The sequence below is a fragment of the Callospermophilus lateralis genome, chromosome 2, assembly GCF_048772815.1.
Source record: "Callospermophilus lateralis isolate mCalLat2 chromosome 2, mCalLat2.hap1, whole genome shotgun sequence".
NCBI classification, from domain to species: domain Eukaryota; kingdom Metazoa; phylum Chordata; class Mammalia; order Rodentia; family Sciuridae; genus Callospermophilus; species Callospermophilus lateralis.
The window spans coordinates 59,527,659-59,549,571 of NC_135306.1; the positions used below are offsets into that span (position 1 = coordinate 59,527,659).

The 21,913-nt window shown below is 34.8% G+C and overlaps 1 protein-coding gene across 1 annotated transcript in view; it reads left to right on the forward strand.

The window, feature by feature from the left end:
* Positions 1 to 21,913, forward strand: part of Ptprd (protein tyrosine phosphatase receptor type D) — a 382,192-nt gene that overhangs the window by 89,831 nt on the left and 270,448 nt on the right. The window contains exons 2-3 of the mRNA XM_076845982.2: positions 2,872 to 3,017; positions 5,485 to 5,626. Of these exons, the coding sequence (XP_076702097.1) occupies positions 2,872 to 3,017; positions 5,485 to 5,626 (288 nt within the window). The remainder of the gene's footprint in view (positions 1 to 2,871; positions 3,018 to 5,484; positions 5,627 to 21,913) is intronic.

A 21,913-nucleotide genomic window follows, 5' to 3' on the forward strand; every position in this document is an offset into this window, starting at 1 on the left:
TTTTTTTTTTTTAAAGATTGCAAAGTCAATACCTTGGCTACAATGGTAGTTAGAAGGATTTAGAAAAATAGTCTCAGATTCTGAAATAGATGCTAATTTGTTATTTTAATAAGTTTTTCACAGTTAAATAGGTTAATTCCATTATTTGACTTGGTCTTCAGAAGTAAAATCCTTATAGTAGCACCCAGTGGTTATGTCTTTGGCAGTTTTTATTTTTGCCTGTATTTGTCCTAAAACTTCCATATATGATCAGAAAATGAATAAATGAAAAACAAACTTGGAAAACACTGGACTGTTACAGTCATCCTTGAATGTATGCAAATTTGTCTTTCTATTTTATTTAGAAGGAAAATTTTTGTATTTAATACAGTAACCCTTAAAAAAACAAAAACAAAACAACAACAAAAAAAAAAAACTCAGTGTAGGGAAAATGGCACCCTACCTCTAGGTTTATTTCATGTCATACGATAACTGTAGATTCCCTTCAAGCATTGTTGTAAGAAATTTCAAAACAGACCTTACGTGGAAACCTGGGTTGTTAACATGGATTTTCATTTTCATTCATTGACAGTTTTTAGAATATGGATAAGAGAAGGTACCTGAAATTGACAGTATTGTAAAATTTAATGTGGCAATTCAATGCACTTTGTTTTTCCAGGGAGATTTCTAGGAATTTTAATTGTGTAATTATAATTTCTCTATTGGGTATTGACAAGGGAGTGGTTATTATCAATTTGCATTGTTTTAACAGCAGAAGGAGAAATTAAAAACCTTGTAATGTCTTTGTTTCCAAAGTGATATCAGCATACAGTATTTTTTATTCCATTCTCTGGGTTACTGAATTTCAAATAATTTTAAGTACTTCCCATAGCTTCTAGTTCATAGTGCTACTTAGAGATGCTGCAGGACATGGTATTTTAGCAGCATGTTAGAGCCCTTTTTTTGTTCCTAATCTTTCTGAACACAAACAGACCCCAGGTCCCTGTGTTTCCACCAACTAGTTGCTGATGAGGTGGAGGCTCTTTTCCTGGAACCACAGTTTACAAAGATGTCTCTCTCCTCTCACTTCTATATTTGCCCCTTTATGAAAATCTTATATCAAGCTATAAAACCTTAAAACTGTAAGGGATTTTTGCAAATAGCTTATGTTTACAGTGAAGAAACAGTGAAGTTTATTTTTTTTAAATTTCCTATATTATCCATCTCTATCTATCTAAAACCATAAAACAATAATTGATTTGAGCTGGGAATCTAGTTTTCCTGAATGCAGGGAAAACACACCAGCAGTCAGATACTCCCTCAAGGCAGCAAGAGCATGAAACAGAAAACCTGAATTGAAGTAGAGAAAACAGTGATGAGGGTGAGCAGGAATGGACACTGGTATTTTTTTCTTTTAAAATCTTAAGGATTGTTTTCAAAATGCATGTTAGTGTAGTTGCTAAAAACCACTTTTCATTCATATATAACTAAACAACAGGAAAAAAACCTTGAATAGGGATCATAAATGCAAAATAAGTGAAATGTTCTTAAAAAAATGCCAATTATAGCATCAGTGTAAAAAGTCAAGGATGTAAGAAAGGTATAAAGGAGTAGGAAAAACATTAAAATACCACCTTGCAAACCACCATCATGATTTTAGTAAGCTTTGTCCAGTTTCATGTGTCCATTTTTATTTTTCAGATAGCCTCTGACATAATTCCATATGTTTTTGTAGCTTACCATTGAATCATAAGTATTTATCATGATATGTGATAAAAATTTTATAAGTTATCAATTGTGTATCATTCCATCATTCTGCTATGGTTCATTTCAACACCAGTTTCTATATTGATAGTTATGTTACCTATAATCTTTTACTAAACAAATGGCATGATGAATAGCATTGTGCATAAACACTCATCTACATTTCATATCATTGTTTGATGATATATTTCTGAATTTTGAAATATGAGATGTAAAATAAGGTTTTAAGGAAAGGGAAGTGAATGTTAGGAATATTTAAGAGCTTTCAAACCTTCCAAGTTCCAGCCTTTAAGCTTTAGTAGGTAGTCTTTATCTTTCTTTAAATATATCCTTTTTGGCTGAGTATGGTAGCACATGCCTCCAATCCCAGCCTCTTGGAGGCTAAGGCTGGAGGATTCCAAGTTTAAGGCCAACTTCAGTAACTTAATCAGACCCTGACTCAATAACAATAAAGTAAGGGCCTGGGTTTCATCCCCAGTACTATACAAAAATAAAATACTTTTTTTTTTCTGTGAATTTAATGTCTTCTTGGTTCATTTTTTTTTTTTTTTCAATTGTGGATTTAAGTAAGACAGCCCACAATATCTGGGTTAGAAAGTCACTCTCCCTCCCTCACCTTATTTCTTTCTTGCCATACCTTCTAATTCAGGGCCACTTTTTTTTTTTTTTGTCATCTCTTTAAAATTCCCTAGAATTTCTTTCAAATGTCACTAATTTTAATAGCTCAGCAGTGGTAATGCTGCTTTCTGGCAGGGTCCTGATAGTGGCATCAAAGAAAAGAGCTAAAATTTTACTCACTTTGATTGATGAGCTCATTTTGTTACAGAGGACAAATTGGATTTTTTTTATACTAGTAATAAAAATTAATGTGTGATGTTGCTTTTCGGAAGTTATTGGATCTCTGCTTTAATATAGATTTCAGCAATAAAAAGCATAACAGATAACTTGACCAGGAAGCTACCTCCCCTATAAACTACCCTGAGAAGTAAAAGGTGCTTTTCTAATTTGTAATCCTGGTATACCTATGTATGTGTGAGGTTAAGGGTTATGGGGGAGTAGTTGCAAAGGGATATTGGTCTGTATTTCAATTTTCCATTTAATTGTGATGTTTATTTCTTTTTATTTCAGCACCTCCAAGGTTTACACGAACACCGGTTGATCAGACAGGGGTCTCTGGCGGAGTTGCATCTTTCATTTGCCAAGCTACAGGAGACCCAAGACCTAAAATTGTCTGGAACAAAAAAGGAAAGAAAGTCAGCAATCAGAGATTTGAGGTATTAGGTCCATTGTTCTGTTTCTCTGGGGGAAGAATGTTATCTGCTCTGTCTTGGGTTTATATGTTACCTGTTTCCTTTGCTCTGATAAGATATTGTAGTCTCTGAGGTGTGACATTCATAATGTTGTGTGTGGTAATGTAACTCTAAATGGCTTTTTGAAAAGGAGAATTTGGGAGTTGAAGTGGCTGCCTTTTGTCTTTGCTTGTGCAAGGACTTAAATTGCGTTCCTGGGATGCATTTGTCACCTCCAACCTCAGTCTGCTTCCTCTTAAGGTTGGTCCTTACATGACCAAGTCTAGAGGATATATGAAAACTTGACTCTTCTGAAACTTCCTTTCTCATTGGCGTTTCTGAGTTACTTGTTTATTCTTGAACCAATCTGTGTGGGCAGGTGAATAGTGTAGGCTAATTAATTAAAACCAGCAGAATCTACAGGAATGGAATCAGTTCCATCCAGTCTCATGGTTTACAACTCTGGAGAGGATGGTGTTTTCCTGGATTGGGATTTAAGTTTCAGTTCTTAGAAAGAAGGGGAATAGACTTGAATAGGAAAATAGCATGAACCTAAATGAGACATTTTTTACAATATCTTAGTGTAAAATACTACCCTGTAAGAAACATACTCAAACAGGTTGAAATTGCAGGAACCTAGAGAACAAATTGATTTTCTTTATTCAGTAACTCCCAGTGCATCCAAGATGGTGAAACACCATTTCTGTATTACTCTTTGAGTATTGTGAGGGGTCTTAAGTTTTTGAAATTTGCTCATTCTGAAGAAGAAAAATCGGTAAGTAACTAAGAAAAAGAATGGAGGGAGCACACAATGTCACAGCTGCAATTTCGGACATGGAGAGGATACCTTGAACTTTTTTTGTTTTGTTTTGTTTTTTAAGGTGGTATAGAGACCCCCAACATGCTTCCTTTTTTAACCTAAGATTTTAATCTAGGTTCAATTTTTAATTTGGCAGATTAAAAGTGCATTCTAATTAAAAGAAATATAGCACTACAAAATCCAGAACAATTTGATTGTGCTCATTTTTATAGAGTGTCAGTGATATATGGTTCGTATGTATAAAGTACCTATTAATCACAGTGATGAAATTTGAAATATAACAAATGATGTGGTGGTTTAAACATGAAATGAATACCTTAGTCTTCAGGTTATTTCTTTCAGCATGTAGAGTGTGTATGTGTGTGCATGCACACAAACACACATACACACACATATCCTTGGTACACTTTTTTTTTTTTTTAGTTTAAATGAAGTTAATTTTCTTGACCAAGATTCTAATAACTATGCTGTTTCTTCCCTAAGATGCATAGTAGATTTATTTTAAAATGTGTGCTTAATAGGGGTGAAAATTGTGGTGCTTTGAGAAGTGGAACATTTTGGATATCTCCATGAATTTAGGATGAATATGGAATATACAAAGGACTTAATATGGACATATTTTAAAATATTTGATCTCCTTCCTCTATATGCTGAAACATCATTTGGGATTAAGCATTCCATGAACATATTTGTAAAACGTTTTCAATTCATAATTTAGGCACATGGAAGTACCACTTGTAGTTAAAAAAAAAAGTGTCATTTGAGTGAGCAGCTGATAGAACATAGCATAGTTTTAAAAAGACAGGTGACAGACCCTATAGTTATATATACATATGTATCATTATCATCATTATTACCATCATTTTTTTTTTAGTATCTGAATTAGCTGGATGGCATGATTACTAGTGTTGCTAAGCTGTTTTGCAATAGAGTTCATAATGATGGTGAATTCAGGTTTGGTGTTTAGAACATTAATTTTCTGCCTGGTGAAGCAAGCCTCCATTTTACAGCAAGAATGCCCTAAAAATGCAGAAAATGCTAAGCTAGAAGAAATGCTGGAATGATTTATGGCAGAATTAATGCATGTCATCAGGTCTTTGGGTTGTGAATGCCATCTCGTTGACTGCCAAAGTGCTAGATTTATGCAGTTTCTCTTCGTGGTTTGCTCATCTGTACTGTTCAGGATGAGATACTTCAGACCCACAGAACTGTTTGTGGTGGCTTGCTTTAATTCTTCACCTTACAGTTCAGTTATTATCACATGTGCATGTGCACTGTCAAAGACCAAATAATTTGAGAAGTTTATCCATCATAACTGCAAGTCCCTTGCAGAATTAATAGGCATAAATTACCTAGATACACATACTGAATATGTTGATGTGTCAATTGAGGGCAGTTTTCGGTTGCATTAGAAATCCCCATTTTGCATATGTAGTTTTATGTCTTTCTTTTTGTTTGGTAGAAAATTCTTTCAATTAGACTATACTGTTTTACCTCTGTCTCTAAACTCAGTCTTGGAATGATGCTGAGTTCATTCAGAGACTGGTGGCTAGTTACCACTGCATTGAGAGGGTTAGCTGAGAGGTGGGCAATTATAACAACACCTGTGACAGCTATTGTTTCCTCTAATAGGTAATAGAGTTTGACGATGGATCTGGATCAGTTCTTAGAATACAACCCTTACGGACTCCTCGGGATGAGGCCGTTTACGAATGTGTGGCCTCGAATAAAGTGGATGAAATCATTGTCTCCACCAGGCTCACAGTTTTGCGTGGTAAGTCTTATGTGCAAGGTTGTTGATTGTGTCATTGTTGCCATTCTGCATCTCAGGTGTTCTTTTGTAGGGCCATGAGAAAGACTAGCATTGTTATGATGTTTAAGTAGGAAATGAATTTCAGTAAAATGTTCTAAGGGTCTAACTTTAATGAGACAGTGGACTTGATCTTGGTATGGTTTTGGAAGAAATGCTAATCAGCAAGAGAAAAGGAAAATAAAAAGAAGTATTGATTTCAAAGGCCAGACACCAATTTGATTTTGGCTGGAGGATCTAGGAAGAAACAGGTATGCTACCCTTGTTTGTTAGCATTACTTGTGCATAGTTTTTTTTTTTTCTTTTCATACTTTTTTTAAGCTGTTTTATAAACTACCAAAGCTGATAGTGTTTTAAAAATTAAAGGAACAGTTTCTATCTAAAGATGAGCTCCTCTTAAGCAGCTGGTCAGAGCCAAGGATAAGAAGGATGCCTTTCTTCTTTGTCAAAAATAATCTTTTTATTTCAGTCTTTTATCTTTTCTTGAACCCATATCTATTGATGCAAGTGAAATGAGGCAGTGAATCCCCTTCTGTGTCTCTGTGTTGCTTGCATAATTTGACCAAAGCATGGATGACATGCGGTGTGTTCACTTTTTATGCTTCCTTTACAAAGTCAGTGCTACAGAATAAAGACTAATGGTTAACCCTCTGATGCATATATCTAATTCAGCCTTTTGTGTAGAGATAAGAACATTGCCTGATTGGACAGCTAACAGATGACATTTTCATGCTAACATATCTGTGACTTTCTGTTTCTCTCTCACTGTTGTTTGCTTTGAGCTTGATTCCAGAGTTTGGTAGACAAGATTTTTCATAAGGTGAAGGAAATTTGAAGGAAGGGATCACAATTTAAATAGAGGAACTTATATGTATTATGAGTGTTTTTCCTGCATTCCATTTTCCCCATTGAGGGATATATTTACTTTGTATCTTATAAAATTTAAAAAAAATGCCATTTTCCTTCCAGATCTGTTTTCTATTAAATCTTCTACTCTCCTGAGAAGCTTTACCTTGTTGATATTAAAAGTCTGTTTATTTGGAGGAAAGCAGTTATCAGTAATGTAGAATAAATTTACCTGTTGAATTTGAGATTGAAAAAAGGAAACTAAAGAACATCTAAGAGGAAGACTAGTTAGTACAAGAAGCTGAATGAGGTTGTTTACATTTGCATCCTAAAATATGTTTTAAGTGGTATAAACACCTTACCACATTGAAAGGAAAATATTGAAAAATGAGATGTGTGTACATACATGTGCACAAGCACACACACAGACTTATATATTTAAATGCATAGAGCACAGAGCTACTTAGAACCAACTCAAATTTGAGTAACTTTTTTTTTGCCATTATGACAAGCTAAATTGATGCAGGGAATTATTCATTCTTCATAAATAGAGATGTTGATGAAATATCTGATAATATGATTAAATTCTAGTTAGGTTAGCAAGTAAGAAAGAGCTGTTTCCAAGTGCTAAACACAAAGAGGGAAACCTCAGAAAAAAGACAGTTGTAGTCTTATAACCCAAGATGATGACTACATGGGCTTTTAGACTTTTGAAGTATTAGTATGTATATATACTCTGTAGCAGGTACAAAATAAGATGGGAGTAAGAGGAGCTAGATTGCCTTTCTGCCTTGTGATGAGATCTAGTAGTATTCCTATACTGCAGAACTAAGAAACCAGATGCTTAACTTTAAAGCTGGGCAGAAACAGAATTCCAAAGAATCTATAAGAAGGAACCAGAAAAGCACTCACCCAACAGACATCCTCACAACCCAGGCAAATGACCCTGAAGAAGGTTATTTATACTCAGAAGGACTCATAGTCATCAAGTCTAAAGCATGCATCAAGCCACTTCTAACCCATTGTTACAGTAAGCCCAAGCAGTAAAGTTCAAAGCCATGGTCTATGAACTAATCACTAAACAGAATGAATGAGGTTTTATAATAAATATATTTAAGATATTTGCAAAGGTATAAGAAGTAATGTATTATGCATCTATAAGACATTAGGCAAAAACAAAATAGATAGGAATTTGAATCCAGTTTCTATTAACTAGATGGAATCTTTGACAGTTTACTTACACATGTGATACTATATGTTTTGGAAAATATGCATATATGTGAATGTACATATACATGATCACATAAATTTTAAAAGATCTGAAAATTGCTATCATTTTTCGGGTATTCCTATCTAAAATAAAATCAGACATCAGACTAATTTTGATCTTCTTTCAAACATTTAATCCCCATTGATTCACCTAGTTTGGAACTATTATAAAGGTATAATAAAATTTATCAGGGACTTTTTGGTTCTTTGACCATCTAAAGCCCTTGAATTCCTTCAAAGTAGATAATAGCAATTATGTGTTTGACTTAATATTTATGTATTTGATGAAGACATTAACAAAAAGTTGGTGGGAAATGTCATTTTTCTATCTTGTGGATTTAGGGATTTCTACCTTGTAGATTTAGGAATCCACAAAGATTTATGTTTTCCTACCTCACAGCTGCCTGGAGTTTCCCCATCTCATCTGCTTTTATATAGCTAGTTCCCACAGAAAACAAGTGCATTTGAATACTTTAATATGATCTTGAATTTTTATGTGAATACTTGTCATATATAAGTGCTTTTGAATGAATTTATGATTCAAGTAAAGTCATTAACCCCACTTGGAAAAAGACTGTATTTAGTGTTTTCAGAAATATTTGCTGAGAAAAATACGAAGGTAACTTGCATAATGGGAAAGTAGTCTATTCATAATCTTAAAATAGAATACTTTCATACATTATTGTAGGATAAAATAAATAAGGGTAGAATTGTCTCTGTTTTCTAGAGTCACCTCTATTTAAACTTTTTAAATGTTGATAATTATATTTATAATAGTCTGAAAGATATTTCAGAGGTGGTAAACTGACTCTTATAGACTTTGAATTTTGTGAACAGTTTAATAAATGATTGAAGAGGTTCATATCATAGTTGATGAACTTTGTGTTCACTTTGAGTTTACTTTCTCTTGCAAATCTTGTTGGCAGACAGTCAAGAACTCTGTTCTGCGGTAGACACAGACCACTTTGCACTTTTTGTCCAGTGGCCCTCTTCAGATGCCCATTTTGTCTGCATGGGTCATTTATTTTTCCCCTACTTTGCTGACAAATGCCAAAAATGTGCCAACTGTCATGATGGGTTTTGTCTAAGTGGGCTGGATGGAGATCAGTCATTTATTTCACACAGGCTACTGGACAACCTAATTAATTGGAGATTCAAACATCTGACCTGTGTGGCTAATGCAGAAGATGTGAAAATAATACTCTGACCACCCATGTGCATTGAAGGGAGCATTTCAGGGAAAACGTTCCCTTAGTAGCTTGTTTCAGATTACCCTGGCTTCAGAAACTGTTTTCATAAGGAAGGATAACTACACGCTCAAGGCTGAACGTGACCTGGAATGAGATATCTGGGCAATTAACCATTTACACTGTTGAGTGTGGTTCATGGAGGAAGAAGCAGGAGAAGGGGAAGTAGAATGTGATACTTATGTCCCCTTGGTCATTATTTTTTTGAAACAGAAGCAAATGCTGGCTCTCTAGTTGTATGGTACTTTAGGAGGTGAACATATTTGTTATGCACATGTACTCCCTCCAAACTGAGCAGCACAGGGCTCACTAAAAGGTTATTTAGAGCTAAGCATTGCCTAATTGTGGAACACTGCTCAGGACAGTGGATTAGACAGACGTCCAGGGAGCAGCGAGCAAAGGACCAGAGTGGGTGTTTTGGTAGGAGGGATTATCAGCCAAATGAAATTGGTTCTATCTAGAGCTTTAGTTTATTGGCCACAGTGTCTTCTCAACCAAAGATATCAGCAGGAAAATGTGTGATACAAATTTTTGTAATGATAACTGGGGATGAAAATGTTCTCTCTGATATGTTATCAGGCACTCAGCAGGGGAAATGAGATATCACCATCTATAGAATTATCTTCCTTCTAAAAACCCAGAAGTACCTGCCTGTCTGGGGGCTAGAGGAACGCCATCAAGAATCCTTTTTTACTTGTTGACATAATTTCATCCCTCTAAGAGAAAGTTCTTGAAAAATTAAATAAACTTTGTCTTCAAACATCAAACTAAATGTCATGTTTCTCGAATTTAGTTTTTTTAGTTTTTTTTTTTTTTAGGGTAGGAATCTAGAGAACATACTATCATTTAGACTAGCATGTAATAGGTCCCATTTTCCAGCTTCATATTATTTTCATACCCATTCTCAAATAGCACTGCCTCCAAATCACTACCACTATTGCCAAAATGAAACAGGGTATAAGGTGTGACATTGTACCTTATAGGAAACTAGCTTGTTCATTGAACACATGCAAAGTAATAGTTATTGCCTAAAAAAGTTAACTGACCCAATGTGAGGCATATTATTTACCTAGTTTAGCAAATCTATTTGAATGAATGATGTGTGTATGTGTGTGTGTGTGTGTGTATGTGTGTGTGTGTGTGTGTGTGTGTGTTTACTCTGCATGTAAATGTGGGATTCATGAATGATACCATAAGTAAGTAAGACAATACTTAAGTCAGGGTCTCAGGTAATTTGAGTGCCAACTCAGGCTCTGTTGAAGAGAGTTGGGTATTTTCTTTTTTTTGGTGCTAATCTGTTAACTTCCATGTTTTATTGTTTTCTCTTTTATAACTTCATTTGCACAGAGAGGCTTAGATTGGTGATCAGATTCATCAGATCACTTCTAACCTTGTATGATTCAGTGATATGCATATTTTAGGAAGTCAGTTCTTGCAAAATGGAAAAAAAAATGCTCCCTGAAGGTGACTGTTACTGAGATAGTAAAACACACAGAGCAGTTGGATGAAACTGAGAAGGCATTGCATTGGGAAATAGAAATGTTTGCATAATATGTCTGTTTCAAAAAAAAATGTGAGCTATTATAGCAGTTGTTAAAACACACACATACACACACAACTTTTACAATCTTTCAGGGAGATGGCAGTCAACTATTTCTGCCATTGTGCAGTACCCTGTGATCAGAATTAGCATGTTCATTACAGTCTCATTTTATTAATGCCTCTTTTTGAAGATGAACACAGTTGTCCCTGCTGTGAAAATGGTACTTTGCCGTTTATGTTATAAAGTGGTCTCGGCTGGGGATCCAGGCAAGGAACATTAAAGAACAAAGCACAGCTGCTTGACTGTCACACAAAAGGATTTTTATGAAAGACTGAAACAAAAGGAAGGGTGGCCAACACAGAACAAACTTGCTGACAATTACGGTACCGAGTGAAGATTACTTGAAAAGGCTTATGAAATAGTTGAATATTTGGAATAAATTGATACCAACATGATAAAGCCTTTCCATGTGTACTGTGTTTCTGAGCTGGAAAGTGGTGGCAGTGGGTGGAGACACTAGACATAAATAGAAACTTGTTACTTTTGTCAGTGTTATCTGCACAACTTAACTGTACCTCCTTTATGTGTCAGCTGCAGAAAGGTAGGAGTCCTAGTAGACAATCCATGGGAGACCCTAGTAATGGGAGACATTAAAACTGATAATATTTGAGGGGAAAGTGTACATGTGAGCAGAGGTTCTTTATGTGTCCTTGTCATCTGTCCTCTAAGCACAGCTGTGTGATGGTGCACGCCCTTTTCTTGGAACCATTATCACTTCTTTTTCCACACTGAGATGGTGTCTTAAAAGGGGTCAGAGAGAATGGCAGTACTTGTAAATCAGTGCATTTCAGGATTGAGTATAGTCATGTGTTTACTGCTGATTAACTTACTGGTACTATGAAAATGTTGAGCTAGAGAGGAATATAGTGTTTACCTAGCCTCATCTTTGAAGATGTTGATGTTAAGAAACTGAAATCTTGAGGGTTTGAAATGGTTTGCCCTTGATCATATAGCTAAGATCTTCTTTGGGCTTTATCCCACTATAAATGATCCTTGCTGTATTATTTGCAACAACATCTTAGTCCCTTAGATATTTACTTCTGATATAAAAGACATATTCCTCCAATGGCCGAGTCCAAAGATGAGCATGATGTGAAGTAAAATAGCTCTAAATTGCCATGCATATGCAGAACGTGTAAAAGTACTCAGATGGTGCATCATGATGTGGAGAACTCTGAGTGGAGGACCGAATATCTAGGATGCTTTCAGAGCTGGTCTAAGAGTATTGGAAAAGCTTCCTGAGCAAAGTTGCATAGGTAAGAAATGAGTAGATGATAGTAGTGGATGTGGGTGGTGCACTAGTCAAGGTTTTTCAGAGAAAGAGAACCAATAGGATGTATACATACCAATGATGGATTATTAAAAGAAATTGGATCACGTGATCAGTGAGGCTGACAAGTCCCAAGATTTGCTGGGCAAGTCGGCAGTCTGAAGACCCAAGAGAGCTGATGGTGTAGTTCCAATCCAAAGGCCAATAGGCTCAAACCCAGGAAAAGCAGATGTTTTAGACTGTGAAGGTAGGAAAAAGCTAATGTACCAGTTTGGAGGCAGTCAGGCAGGAGGAATTCTCCCTTACTAAGGGAAGGGTTAGCCATTTATTCTAGTGCTACCACATCAGGAAGGGCAGTCTTCTTTGCTCAGTTTGTTGAATTAAATGTTAATTTTATTGGCTGGGCACGGTGGTGTATGCCTGTAATCCTAGTGGCTTGCAGGACTGAGGCAAGAGAATTACAAGTTCATAGCAAGCCTCAGCAATTTAGAGAAGCCCTAAGCCACTTAGCAACCCTATCTCAAAAAATATAAAGGACTGAGGATGTGGCTCAGTGGTTAAGTGCCTCAGGGTTCAATCACTTGTACCAGTAAATAATAATAAAAAAATGTTTTAACAAATGTATGGACAGTATGTGCTCCAGTCAAGTTAACATAAAATTAACCATCACAGGTGGGTATCTGGTAGTTCAGATTGAAGTAGCAGAGACGACTAATAGAGGAAGATCATTAGTTTGTGAATACACATTGGCTAAGTAGATTAAACAATGCAAGTGAGCAATCATGTAATTAAGTTTACATAAAACATCTCTGAGTTGAAGTTTGCACAAAAAAGTTACTAAAATACTTAAAGAAATATATCAAACGATTCAGATATTTATAAATAATTAATGTTTATACTTGAAAATTGGATATTTAGTTGGCCTTCACTGATAAAAGTTGGCTAATTTTTAAAACTTCAATATCTTGGCTTTCAAAATTGGTTTTATTTTAAGCTACTAATTAAGATGCAATTTTAAAAGTTATGCATGCATAATTTATTGGGATTTAGGACACAGATATACCAAGTGCCTCATCTAAGGTTTAATTATCAAAGTCCTAATTACATATCTCCTTAGAAGAGTAAGTAACTTATTTTATCCTATTAAAAAAACAATGACTTGTGAATTAATGCCACATTAAACACAACATTGATGACATACATCCTAGTATTCTTAGTATCTTTTATTAAAGATGTCTAGGAAAGTTTGAGACTATCTTACCTGTGATCTTTGAAAATGAGCTTGCAATTTAATTTCCATCTCAAAACTTCCCATGCCCTTCTTTTTACTATCTTTGAACTTTACCACTGCAGAAATCATTTCTTTTAACCCTTTATCCTAGTGGACTTTTCTCTAATTAACAGATTTTGATCATAAGTGTTAGTAGACACCTGATGATGTCTGTGTTCAGGTTTTAGGTTTTAAATTTTATCATAGTTTGCCCAGGAGGGATCCTGCATTTATCAAAGGATGGTATAAAAAAGAACAATCGACATCAATAAAAATAATGGGAAAAAAGAACTATTGAATGAAGTTGTATATAATAAGTGAGACCAGCAAATCAATATTAACAGTTTTCAGATATTTCCTATCCTTCTAAGTATTGGCATATACACTTCTCCTTTGTTAATTGCATGGGAAACCACAGATCTATCATTTACCTGGCAACTTGAAAATTAAATATAGTACAAGACCATAAATTCAAAACAACTTGATGTTTTTTAGTAAAGTTAGTAATTAATTTCAGTATTCATACCTTTTATAATTAAACTAAAACTTGTTAGAAAATAAATTTATGTCTGTGTGGGTTTTATATATGATGCGAGTGTGTATACGATGTGCATTTCACCTTCTTAATTTGCTTTATGGCACTTTGCCACTGTATGAAGTTTGCCTCCTCTTGACATTTTTATTCACTATATACTTCCTTTGTGTATATGTTCCATTACATTTTCTGTGACCTACAGATAGAAATAGTGAATGCACACACGTGCGTGCACATGCACACACACACACAAAGGAGGAGAGGAGGGATAGGGCATGTGGTATGGTTAGAGTCACAATGCAGTAAGAGACTATTTGGCATTAATTGGTCTTCACTTACATATAATAGACAAAGGATTCCTGCTTTCAGTGCCTACCATATGCTGGAGAGGGTGAGTTAGATCTAGAAAAACAAGGCAGAACAATAGGAGATAAAACTAAGAAAGCTACTCTGTAAAGAGAATGAATGTTCTTTGTAACTGGATGGACCTGAGTCATATGAACATACCTAACTGTATTGGTTTAGCCATTGTAGTCAAGGCCAAATGTCAAGTTCTTAGACCTTTCAGGATCATTTAGAGAAGTTAAGAACATGCAATAAAGCATGTGGTGCAGTGACTCCAATGTGGAAAGCGTTGATGTCCTTCCTTCTTCTCTCCTTATGGTAATTTTGGTAATTTATTAAATGTTTATTATCTAAATACATGGCTGTCATGGTGGAGGCACAGGTCAAGAACCCGTGGATGTTTTCTGGATCATTTTTTTAAAGCAGTGCTTTGTTCAATAGATTGAAAGATTAGCTTTTAACATAAAAATGGGGATGTGAGACTATAAAAATATATTACTGTTATTTTCAAGGACTGAAAATCATTTATTGGTACAATGTTCTTTAAAATGCAATAGCAATAATTCTTATTCCTCCTTTTCCACTTGGGCTAAATGTTGTGCCAGCACACATTTCCATGTTCTTTGAACCAAATAGTCAATTACTTCGATTACCTAGGTCAATCTCTCGGGTATTTCTTAAAACATTATTTCTGTTCTATTGGTTCTGAACTATCCTAGGTCACAGAATCGATAAAAAGCCTATCTTTTTTTTTTTTAATGTCTAGGGAAATGTAGCATCATTAGTTATATATTTTAAAAAGCAGGAAAATGTCAGACATCATTTCAAATTTAAAGAGCTGAAACAGCATTTTTTCCTCCTTAGATTATTGATGTTGTCAATCTTGGTGCAGGAAGTGGTTGAATATGTTTTTAAGAGTTCAGGTTCTACACACAGGCAGATCCAAGATCAAATTCTGTCTCCACCATTTTCCCATTGGGCATGAGCACATTTCTTAACTTGAGGTTCACTTTCTTCAATGTCAATTGAAAATAGTAAGAAGTCATACTACCCATGTGATATGAGAGATGAAGATTGTATTCATGAATTGATTGTTATGATTGACTCTGTATGCCAGGGATTGTGTTAAATCATTGGAAATGAAAGAAGATGCAAATAACAGTATCCCCACTTACCTTCAAGGAAGCTACATTCTTGGTTTGAGGAGAAACTACAATTTTGGTTAAAATAACAAGGGAGTTACACACATCTATTGTGGTGGGGGTTATTAAGTGTATTTTTAGAACAGAACTTTCACAGTAATTCAGCTTAGACCTTTCAAGCTAGTACTTGCAGTCAGCACTGATGTTCGCCTGCGAGTTCCCTCAGCACGACAGGGAGGTCTGTTGACATGGAAGATGTGTTTGACATATGAAGCCTCGACTGACAGAAAAATTGAATTCGCTTTTTTTTTTTCTTGATGACTAAAAATGTTCTTGGAGAAAATTATATTTCATTTGTAGGAAGATTTGGGATCACTTTGCTAGGGTTTTGAGAAAATATGATGCAATAAAAAAAACTCAAGTAATTACCTTTAAAGTAATATTCCCATTTGTTTCTATTCCGACTAATAGTAAAAGGAGTTTTTATTACTGCACTTAACTGGTTTTTATGACTCCTTTTTGCTCTAGTTGGAGATGACAAAGCATAGCTAAATATGAAATGGTTTAAAAGTGTACTAGTAAAATATCTTAAAGAGTCTTCTCCCTCAGAAGACTTCATTAAGCAAAATTGATTTTCATAATAAAGTAGTTATTTATTTAAAAATATGATTTTATGTGTTTTAACCCTTAAGGGGAAGCTATTAGCATATATTCCAGAATAGGAACGTACTTCAATGTGCTGCTTTTTTAAGGCCTGCCCACTTGGGTTACAGCCCTGTACCCTAAGGAGCCTCTTATTTACACTCAGGTTTTTATGCATGTCATTATGTCTTATGATGATAGATCTGAGTTTCCTGGTACTGCCGAGCCTGCTGTAAACTGACATAAGTGCTACAGCTGACTTACTGTGGGTCCCATTAATCTTTGTTGCAAAGATACATTAATAAAGTTAACATTCACTGGCTCAATAGCAAATGAAATTCTCTCATCTCAGCTTACAAACAGATAAATCATCACCTGGGATGAAGAGTTTACTCTGATTTCTATTATTGTTTTTAATGATTTGTCATAATCTTAAAGACCCAAGGATGACATTAAATGCTGCCCAGTAAGACTGGGATTTTGCCTAGCCAGATGGGAACTTGGGCCATTCTTTCCTCTATTCCCTGTCAATATGGTAAAAATATGGTTGTGATAGCGTTAAAACATTAATTTTTTTTTACATTTTAGCATAATGATGAAAGTGCTTTTGTGATATGTTTTAAACCAGCCTGGGTAAACTTTGATTAACCTCAGTGACCATTCTTCATGTGTCTTCCAATGATACAAGTCCTTGATCAAAGACCCCAACCAAGCCATCCTCATACTCTGGTGCCAGAAAATATGCTTGGGAATAGTGGAGGGGGAAGTTATCTGATGTGGAGTTGAGGTATAGACAGATATACTCTACATCTGAGGATGCTTTAGAGTTAGGGCTTTCCCTATCATGATGCTTTCCAGAGGTCTTGGAGAGTCTCAGAGGATGTCCAGCTAATAATTATCTTTCTAAAATTTGCAAAAGTAAAACTGTTGCATTTATTTTTGTAAGTAGGCTTTCAACGTTTCATAAGATTTAGACTGCATAAAATCTAGCTCTGCCACTCTGATCCGACCAAAAGACAGAAGATCTGTATTGTATTTTACATAATTGGGAAAAATAATTAGTTGACCACATCAGTGCATGGGTGTGAGTCTCTTATACAGGGGCAAATATCTGTTCTGGCTCATCTCCATGGATTAGCACGGACTTAAAAGGATTTTGCTCAGTGATCTGAGTCCCTAAATTATGGAGACTATCTTTGCCTGTTTTCTTCCTCCTCTGATTCACACATAATTCTACACAGGCAGTAAACATGGACTGGTCTCTGGCATAACAGGTTGGCTGTGTACATTATATAAGGGTTCTTCCATATTGGTCAAAAGATACAAATTGCACAATTTTTGAATATCTTCATTCTAGAAGGCCAAGTTTTCTTGCTGAATTTGAACACTGTTATCACCATCATTGATGCAAAATAACCTTTTCAGTAGGATTCTATGGGTTTATAATTTTTATTTTCATATAATTTAGTTCTAAAATTTGGAGAAATTATTTACTAGACTTTACCAAATGAATTTCTGAGCTTATCCTCTTTGACCGGTTGTCTTGTGTGTCAAAATAGAAAGAACAAGGAAGGCGACAGAAGTGGTTAGAATTGCTTCCTTAAGGGCTTCACCTGTAAAATGAATATTTAAACATCTTTAGATCTTTTAGCTCAGTGAACAGATATTACAGAACCTAAGTGTTTGTTCAGATTTTCTGAGTTATTGGAGAAGCAAAAATCAAAACATTCCTGGAGTTGAATCAAAGTGTGAAATATGATATATCAAGAACTATGTAATGTTTTGAACAACCTACAATAAAAATTAATTAAAAAAAAAAACATTCCTGGAGAATCAAGAATCACTAAGCATGAGACACAATTTAGGGAGGTACGAGTTTTAGTTTGTAGCTTGTCTTGATGTGAAATTCAGAAATTCTAAGTCTAAAAGATTTGACTGTTAAGTAGTTTGTTAAAGGAAAGGTCCAGGTGCATTGTGAACAAAACCACAAACTCGGGGGTTGGCTTGATCAAACTCTTCGCCTAATGAGATGACTATCATGTTTTCTGATGCCAGATACTTTCCTTTGTTTACCAGTTTGGATTGGTGTTTGATGCTATGTTGCAAAGGGCACAATCAAGCATAATTTGACAGAAGAGATAGGGATCACTTTTTTTTGATCTCTAGTAGAAGATTAGGGATGTGTGAAAAATAACTGCAGCAAGAGAATCCACAGAGATGGTTGTATAAGAGGTACTTTATCAATATCCTTGAGTTTCTCCCCTGTGAGAGTAGGAAGAGAGCTGGGAGAGCAGAAAGGGTGGATTAGAGTAGGATATAAGAGGTGGATGCATTCCAAAATGTGAACTTAGACTGTTTATCCAGAGGTAGAATAAAGGGTGCTATAAAAATGCATTTTGAATTATCTTTTTATTATTGTGTTAGGTAGACCAAGCCAGGCAGAGAAAGATAAATTTTGTATGAGCTCACTTGTAGATGGAATCTTTAAAAGTTGATCTCACAGAAGTAGAAAGTAAAATACCAGAGACTGGAGGTGAAATGTGGTTGGGGGGATGTTGGTCAAAAGATACAAAAATTCAATTAGATAGGAAAAGTAAGTTCAAGAGATCTATTGTACAGTATGGTGACTACGGTTAGTAATATATTCCTGAAAAATATTAAGATAGTGAATATAAAATGTTCTTGCCACAAAACAACTGAGGTAATGAGTACATTAATTAGCCAGATTTAGTCATTCTACAATGTGAAATAAACTTTATGTTGTATACCATACATAAATGTCAATTAAATGTTTTTTTCCAAAAGTGTGAGATAACCACAGTAATTTCAAAGGTCAATGTTGGTCATTTCAAACCTGTGGGGATGTGTGACATTAGTGTTGTATGACTCTATGGTTTTCTCTTTCAAACCTCTGATTGATGGAAATTGCTGAAATTGCTCACTGAGCATCAGTTTGATAATCCAATAAGGAATGAGTCCTCCTTTGTATGAAAATTCCTCAAGGAATCTTGATCGTCATTTAAAGCATTTTATACAATGTATCTCCCCAAAACAAGCACCCCAGGGTCAGTTTTGTGTGTTCTTGTTGAATATTATCGATTAGCTAGACTCGCTTAGGTAATTGAAAGATACCAAGGCCTTTATGTATGTGATTTTTATTTAATCTTTATCAGAGAACTAGGGCATGATAATCTCTTTCAGAGCCTAAATATCTTATTATTCTAGGAGAATATTTCTTTTGGTATGTCCCCGAGAGGGTTGGTGTGTGGAGCAAGTTTTCTTTGTGTGTCTGTCTGTGTCAGCAGTGGGGCGCAAGCTTCACAGGTCTTATTGTTGAGGAGGTGACTTTAAATTCTTATTTTAGGCAAAAGCATCTGCAAATTAAGACTGCAGAAAGCAGCAGTGAGAAGATTCTTGCAGTTCGACTCAGTTGGACAATTCTTCATTAAACTGACAATTTAATTGGGTGTAAAAAGAAATGGCAATTTAAAATCAAGGGCTTTAAGTGGGACAACCTACTAGTTTCAAAGTTAGTATTTAAAGAAAACCCAGCAAGACTCAAAGAAGGTACATCCTTAGTTTTCTAGTTAGTTATTTCCTGTTAAGTGTCTTCTGTGCTGAAATTGCCCTATCAGATGTGCCTTTTAATGAAAACTTAGGTAAAAAGATTCTGAAGATAAATTCATGCATCTGTGTGCATGCATAAAAATGCTCATACAGAGAGATCTATTCTTATGAAAGGCTCTCCGCCCAGAGTTCTATTCCAATGATTAAAAGATTCTGTTGTTTTAATACCAGCCATGTAAATATGTGGAATTAAAAAGATAAGAAGAACAAAGTTTTGTTGCTTCTTTTAAGTAGAAATGAAATCAGTATCTCTTATTCCATGAGAAAGAAGATGTTTGACTTAGTCCTGCTTCTATCCTCAGTGCTTAAACGGGTTGTTAAGAGCACTTCATTTGTGTATATCTTAGTATTTGTCTATATCATACATGTCATTAAACTTTAAAATTTGAGATGGCCTAAATAATGTATATGAGTTTGATTGTAGGCTAAGTATCAGTAATAGAAATAAATGACCTTTATGTATCAGGTTTTGCCTGGATTAATGCATAGTCATCAGACTTTCTCCAAATTAATATGGTGGTTCATTTGTTCTATGAGGTATGAAAATCTTAGCTGCTTTCTAAGTCTCATAACCTCCTTGCTCCACACATCAGCCCTTATCACAGATACCTGATGGACATCTTTATTTCCTATTTCCCTCCATTTCACTTTTTAGCCTTCTTTTCACAAATAATTTAGGTAATTGCTGTTAATTCATTAAGTCCCAAGTGTTCAACTCTATTTGAGTGAAATTGACACAGGTGCATTAAAATAGGTTAAAAATCATAATCTAGAGCTAATATGTATTAATATTAGTTAATATGATTATAATTATTGCAACATTATTACTATTATTATACATTATATACTATATTTAAGTTTTTATAGATGTTCACATCTGGGACAATGGAAAAATAGTTTCATAGCCATCAATTTACTGTTTTCCATGACCCACATAAGATTCATGAATTCTTAGTGTATTTTAGTTTATACCAGATTGAAAAAAATTACCTGAATAGGGACCCCCCCCAAAAAAAAAAGCATTTGTAAATGAATGTTTTGTTGGACAGAAGGTATGGAAAGTAGAGTATGGTTGTAATCATGAACATTTGAATAAGTGCTGTTGCATATACTGATAATCCCCTGTGAGACCATTACCAGCTAAATTTCCAAATAAGGCAGTGGCTGTGCCATCTGAAGCTCTGGATGAATTTCACATTAGCTGGTGAAGCTTGTCTCAGCAACACAGGGCATTATTGCTCCAGCAAGATTATCAGCACAGTTAAATGTTAGCAGTTTTAGCCAGAGTAATTCAAAGGACAAACACTTAAGAATAACCCTGCATAGGCCCTCTGCAATAACATCAGCCATTGTCCTCTTTCTTGAAATGTGGTTTTTATATGAAGTATGCTATGAAAATAGGGTATCTATTTGAGTACCTTTCAACTTTATGAATATGATTGTGGCCATGATTAAAATATTCCCACAATGTTTTAAAACAAGTAATAGTGCATTTCTTCTTACATTTATCAATACTTTTGTTAACCATACTTTATTACCTTATCCATTATTATTCTTTGTTCACATTGCCATAGAATTTGAATTAAGGGACCACTGTGTTCAATTTTTAGATGTTTCACTCTTTACCACATTGGCTTTAAAATTCCATGAGGAATAGTACCTATCAAACTTGTAAGACAAGGTGTGAAATTTTAAGTGCAAAATGATGTTATGAAGACCATGTTATAGGTGAAATTTTTAAAGTACAATTTTCCACTAGCTCATCTGCCATGTTACAATTTGAAAAATCTTCTGACAGCACTGCCACAGCTTGGTGCAGGCACTGTTGTCTTTCTGACAAGTTTATTGGACCATTCCATTTTGATTGATTTGTACTTAGGATACAGTATCTATCATAACCTTCATTTTTCATGTAATGAAAAAGTCAGGATCTGATATTTGATGGGAAGGATTATAATATGTGTCAATACTTTATCAGTAATTCACTTGTAAACCTTAGAAGTTGCTTGATTAACTCTTCTTTATAAAACAAATTATATCATTCATAATGGTCTTGTTAGTGGTTTGGGGAAAGTGTGTGAGCCACAGAAAATGAACTATTTTAAATGATACTAAATCAGTGAAGATTATTGTCTCCATGAAGTTATGATTAAGAATAGAGGTAGCGTAGACGAATGTATATTGATATTTCATTGAAAATATGTATTGATTGTTGATGGACAAATCTCTTTAGGATATGGGAAAACAGTGAACATTATAATTACTTGCTGATGGTTATCTATTTCTTACTGATCTTCATCTATTATGAGGGAAACACTTTTTCTTAAATATTTTTACAATTTTTATTAACATTATTATTTTTGTTATTGGGGATTTAACTCGGGTGCTTTACCAATGGGCTACATTCCCAGCCCTTTTTATTTTTTATTTTGAGACAGAGTCTCACTAAGTTTCT